The sequence below is a fragment of the Dermacentor andersoni genome, chromosome 1 (assembly GCF_023375885.2).
Source record: "Dermacentor andersoni chromosome 1, qqDerAnde1_hic_scaffold, whole genome shotgun sequence".
Taxonomy (NCBI): Eukaryota; Metazoa; Arthropoda; class Arachnida; order Ixodida; family Ixodidae; genus Dermacentor; species Dermacentor andersoni.
In genome coordinates, this window is record NC_092814.1 from 408,716,653 (window position 1) to 408,722,652 (window position 6,000).

General features: G+C 48.5%; 1 protein-coding gene across 4 annotated transcripts in view; it reads right to left on the bottom strand.

Annotated features, from left to right (window-relative positions):
• The window catches only part of LanB2 (laminin subunit gamma-1), a 335,820-nt gene that overhangs the window by 22,117 nt on the left and 307,703 nt on the right, over positions 1–6,000 (bottom strand). For all 4 annotated transcript variants that reach the window (XM_055064956.2, XM_055064957.2, XM_050168405.3 and 1 more), the window contains 5 exons: positions 5,752–5,889; positions 4,848–5,039; positions 4,077–4,386; positions 2,501–2,638; positions 161–338 (listed from right to left, as the gene is read on the bottom strand). In XM_055064956.2, the coding sequence (XP_054920931.1) occupies positions 161–338; positions 2,501–2,638; positions 4,077–4,386; positions 4,848–5,039; positions 5,752–5,889 (956 nt within the window). The remainder of the gene's footprint in view (positions 1–160; positions 339–2,500; positions 2,639–4,076; positions 4,387–4,847; positions 5,040–5,751; positions 5,890–6,000) is intronic.

Here is a 6,000-nt window from a genome sequence, read left to right on the forward strand (position 1 = left end):
ACACACACACAAAAAGTGCGCTGTAGAAAACCACCAAGATAGCACGAGACATATGTTAAAACACGCTGTCAAACTATATAGAACGAGCCCGATTCCGAGCCGTCACCAGATACGCGATGAGCCAAGTCACAGACATGACAATGCCAACACAAGCGCATACCTCGTCAATGATTTCCTGTGCCTTGCGGGAAAGCTCGTCAGTGTCGATTTCCGGCATCTGCACCGACGAGGCATCCGACAACACTCGCAGGGCATCGTCGTACGCCTTGCGCACTTCCTCCCTGGCCTCCTCGGCCATCTTCTTGGTGCGCAGCATCAGATCCATGATCTCGCGCATCCTGCATGAACACGGGAGCAGCAGGGGCATCAGTTCGTGGGCGCATAGCTAGCGCTGACAAACTAGCGCGAATTATTCCAGGCAGTGGCGCCATCACAAGAATAGGGCTATTGGAAGAACACGCGATAAAGCGAACTGTTTTGTTCTATTGTGTGCAGAGTATAGTCGCGAAAAGTTGTCGTATCACAAGTTTATGAGAGGTGGAAACAAATAAAACATACAAACAAACTACATATATCCGCTGCTTCGACACAGTAGACAAGGTGTGTGAAAATTTTCTTCCGAATAGCTCGCTGAAAGAATTTTACAAACGTGCATAACGTTGCAATGCTGTAAACCTATTTTCTCCTACCACAATTTAAGGCGGTCGCGTTTTCTGGAAAACGTTTGGCGGCTTCCACGACATGGATTCCATGACGAATGTGAATTTTGCCTTAGTCCATGATGCTTTTAAATTAAAGCATCCCTGTGTAGGTTGCAAAAGCTACTATAGAGTGAATCTTTGAACTCGAGGCTATGCACCAGGGCATAAGGGAATTCAGTTTTTTTTTTTCGCTAATATTGTGTCTCGTTAACTTCTGCGGCCGACTGTACTTGTATTCACCAGCGACATTTCAAGTCACAACAGAGTAGCTTGTTGGGCTGGTTGGTAACGGATTGGTTCAACGGCACGTTAAGACGCGACCACAAAGAAAGCCAAAACACGCATTGACTTGCACCTTATGGGCTTCTTCGCAAGTCGGCTGCTTCCCACTTGGAGCAATTAGTGGCATTCCGGGTTCACTTCTGTTTTCTGCTTAGAAAAATAAGCACCTCGTTTGAACGTGAGCGTAGTGTGTGCTTCGCATTTTCTCATTGCGTCTTTATGGTGCTTGATTGTGCATTTCAGCTTGCCAATATTATCGTCTTGACCTGAGTGGTATAATATCGCTCTGCGTGCAGTATTTTCTTTCAGCAATGATGCTGTAAGCTTATGTAATGCATAGATCGTGTTATAGGCAATAGCCAAGTATCTACATTGTACTTGGAACGGACCTCAAGCACTGCTCCATGCCTTATACACAATGAAAATCAGCAAGTTCAAATTCGAAGACGAGGATTGATGCCCTCATCTTGGAATTCGCGCTCACTGATGTTCTAGTCATACAATGAGTAATAAGTGGCAGCCTCGTGTAGCAGAACTTAAGTGTGTTCAGGGCGTGGCGTCGCCCGATGTTGCAGCGCCTATTTCACACCGCGGCATAACGAAGTTGTCATCGTAGCCGATGTGTACACCATAGTGTACCAGCTTTGATAGGTAACTATGCAGAACATGCTTCGATTGGCATTACAGCTCGGCAACTGCGCATGGACGATGTGGCAACACCAGGGAATGCCACATCGAGGAGGTTATAAAATGAGTTGCGCACTTTTCTCGCTAGAGGCCATGCACGAGTACAGCTCCCTAAAAAGGTGCCCGCAAAAGCTGGTTTCTCCACCATATGAGGCCTTCTGTGGAAAATCCCGCTTTAAGTCCTTCGCTGGACATCTAGCATATTGCAATGATTCACGCATACGTAACCAGGAACGTTCTACAACCACGGTAGTTGCGGTTGTTATTTAAAACCACGACATCGCAGCTGGCATCGCAGCTGCGCCATGTGTGTCTTATACCGATGCCGAACTGGTCACAGCCTTCAATGACCAGGGGTATGTAAAGCATCGTGACGCTGGGTGTACAGCATACACCGAGTGATGAACACTGGTGATAGTGAGGTAGTCGTGTGAAGTAAAGCTCACTGTAGTAGAGGTGAAAGCACGCGTGGAAAGACACCCTACTATCGTGCGTAACACTCCATGGCGGACTATAGCGCATTAAACCCTGAATTTTTTTTTCTGCTGCGAACTTTACGGTGTCAGAATGAGCATTGCGGCAGCAGAGCACAGAGTACTCAACGTGCTGACATCATAAGTTGCGCAGCATGTGTTGTGGCATGCGGGCTTACACTTTCAGCCCAGGCCGAGTTATCGCCAAGAGGAAAGTGAACGCAATGAAGAGTGAAGACTCTGCGTCACTGAACATCTTTTTAACCATCTCTCTGAACTGGCCAACTGTTCACTCTCCTTAGATCAGGCAAAACAAACACTATGAGGCACAAGTGCGTTCTCATATCTCCCCTGTACCTGTTCTTGAGAAGGTATATCTCGCTCTCTGTCTTGTCTTGCGTGCTGAGCGCACCTTCGGCGATGGCACGTGCCTCCATTGAAGTGTTCAGTGCATCCGCAGCCAAGTTTGCAATCTCTTGGGCGTCGCTTTCGTGTCTGCAAGTGGGACAAGCAAACGACCATGCACACTATATAACGTGCGACAAGAGCCGATGTTGCCACACAAAGCTCGAACGAATAATTCCCAGGCTATTTCAAGCTGGAATCGCTTGTGATTAGGATCACCAAGTACAGGGTGATAGGCTTAATTAAGTGACAAGTATACAAAAAGTGGGAGCCTCCATTTAATGCTAGCGTTCGTATAAGTGGTGCATCTTTGCGAGGTCCCGATAAAGACTAGTTCTTTTTGCACTTCAAGGAAACTGAAAATGCGTTTTGTCTTAGCTCATCACTGATGACTGTATACTACTAAGGTCAAAGGACCACGGTCAGAGTTTCATCCACAACGCGATTTACGTGAGGCGCTAGCAAACCTAACCATATGCAAAAATGGCACTTAAATAAACAACTGGTACCGTTCTCGTTGCTATGAGAACTGTAAGGGTTCTCGGGCACCACGTGACACTTGCACCCATAGCGCTTTCGTGTCGGGCTTTCGTCAAACAGACACTGCTCCTAATAAGGAGTGGAATATCTGCCACCAGTTACAACCACTGGAATCGGTGCAAAGCTGCAGGCCATTGTTTGCTGGGTAGTCAGTGTGGCTCGATTGTATTCTCGCAGCCAACGCTGCTCTTCTTGATCTCACGTTCGAGACACGGTAGTACACAAATCACCCGGATTTCAGCAAAGGAAGCATTTGAGCTATGCCAAGCGGAGGAGCAGTCACAAAGAGCACTGTTTTTTAGTGAAGACTTAAGGTTAAATGCGTCATGTAAATGTTTTCTTTCAAATTTATCACCACGGTAATCTTGGAGGACGGGTACCTGCGTTTCGGTAATCTTGGAGGACGGGTACCTGCGTTTCTTCTATATATTTCGCTATCTTTCGTCGATTCTGGTGCACGGTTAAAAGACAACTCAACATTAACCAATTCGCCCATATGAGAGAACACAGAAAACACGCATTACATTGCGGCAAGATTGATGGGCAGGCTTTTTAGTTATTTGCATTCATTATCTGATGCACTTTCATTATTCTCAAGATGGGCAAAGATTGGCACTTGTTAATGGCCGAGCCTCGAGGACATTTTCCCATGCTCGCAGCCCCCTTTCCAATCAGCACGCATGCAATGGCGAGGAGAAACGAAACATTTTCAGGGTTGATCTAAGCAGTCCCGCCCATATATTTCGTTTAAGGTACACATGTAAGCTAGCTGGTGACTTATCAGAGCAAAAAAAAACAACGCATAGATGTTCTTGAGCTGTTGGCATCTACTTGGTGCTATTTGTGTGACATGATGTTTAGCTTAATTGTGTTGTGCAGATGGAAAAAAAAAGTGTGCTGCTTCGAATGGAACATCCAGAATTGTCCTGTAGTGCAAAAAAGAATCAGTTTTCCCTATAGAGAAGCGCTCCCATCCCATGCCACCCACCGATCAGCCAGCTGGCGAGCGTCGCGCGCAATTTGCGACATCATCTCTGACTGCTGGCCGTAGCGGTCGGAGCGCTCGAGCGCCCGCCTGAGTGCGTTCTGGGCCTCGTCCTCGAGGTACTTCTGTGCCTGCATCAGCGTGGACTTGATGCGCTCGACGACTGCCTCAGCGCTGGTCATGTTGCGCTCTGCGCCCTCCACGATGTCCTCGGCCAGGGTGATCTCGAGGCCGATCTTGCCCGCAATGTCCTGCACCTTCTTGATGCGCCGCAGGAGCTCGTCCAGCCGCTCAGCCAGGCTCTCGCCGGTGCCTGATGCATCAGATAAAGGAGAGAGAGGCCAGAAAACGATCACTGCATTCTGCGAGTTTCGATGGGCCCCATATATGCCAGAATTATGGACGGAAATCAACGTGCACAATATTTTACTGGCTTCGAAGCAAAGGTCATCTGTCATGGTTGTGTCCTAGTAGTGCGGCTGATCGACAGATGCTCTCGTCACTTTGGACAGTTGTCAATGGTTGCAATGCCGGCCTTCCATGCAGTTGCAGAATCGGCAAAGTATAGCAATGCAAAAAGTCGGTGGCTACCATGTGCTTCAAAGGCGCTGACGGTTTAGGAGCATTAGCAATGTTTGACAGCATGATAACAGACCACATTATGTTATTCGATAAGCCTAAAACTCCCCCAAAAGTTGGCGACATGGAGCATAGCTGGCTAGTTGCTTTTGCACAAGTGACACGCACTTGGCGCTCCCCGTTGCTTCGACTCACCTGATGCCTGCTTTGCGTCCTTCCACAGGCCGCTAACAATGGTCATCACTTGCTCGAGCTTCTCCTCGAAGTCAACGCTCTTGACGATCTGCGGGTTCTTCTCGATGTTGTCCAGCAGGCGTGCCAGCTCGGCCACTTTGTCGCGGTGCTCGTTCACGGTGTCTTGCACCAGGTTGTAGCACGTCGGACAGTCTGCGTGCGTGGTGCGAGAAATGCTGGGCCACACCTCAGTTTTAAGGAACCCAATTAACGGTCACAATGCATCGGCCATGCAGGAATGACAGGATAAGAGGTAAAACTCTCTACGATTGGCCGCATAACCCTGAACTGTGGCACAGAGAGGTGTCGAAAGCACTTGGCGATGGAAATAGCTCCAAGAGGAATGTGTGACATTTGCACCTTTGCTTTGAATGCCACTTGTTGAGAGTGTATCACACCATTCCAATTCTTGTTATTGAGATTAGAGTGTGCGACCTCTCTAATTAGTGTTTCTCCAGGGCAGAAATTTGGCTTAGTCGGCTATTAATGACCACCCAGTGCGTGGAACGAGCGACGAACATAGAAGAGACACATAGCATTGTGCGTGTCTCTTATTTCTTTCGAAGCCCTCGTTTTCCGCGCATTGATTAGGTGATTACTGAATTTTATGCACCACCTGACAGGCTATTTGGAATATGCAAACAAATGCCTATGTAGTGTAAAGGTTAGGTTACGTTGCGCATTTTTGCTCGTTTTTTCTCGCGTACGTATTCCTTATCGCTTCATTAGGTTTTGAAGCCTTTGGCCGAGTGACGGCTCCGTAAAAGACTCCAGACAGTGACGTCACTAGGGGAAAGGCAAAGCAACGAACGGCGCAGCAAAGGCGCGGTGAGATGCGAGAGTGCGCCGAAGCGCCCCAACCCACCAACGCATCCAGCCTCCTTGTTGTACTTGTTCTCCTTGCAGCGCTCGCAGCGGCGGCCTTCCACGTTCGGTCGACATTGACACTGGCCATCGGGGGCGCACTGCAGCGACACCGAGCCCTGGCTGTCGCAGTCACACGCTGCCAGGGTGACACGAGAGTGATTAGAAGGTTGCGAAAATGTGCAATCAAAACGAAAGAGGCTGTGCACAACCCGGCATACCTCTTCAGCATAGGAAAGCAGACACGTAC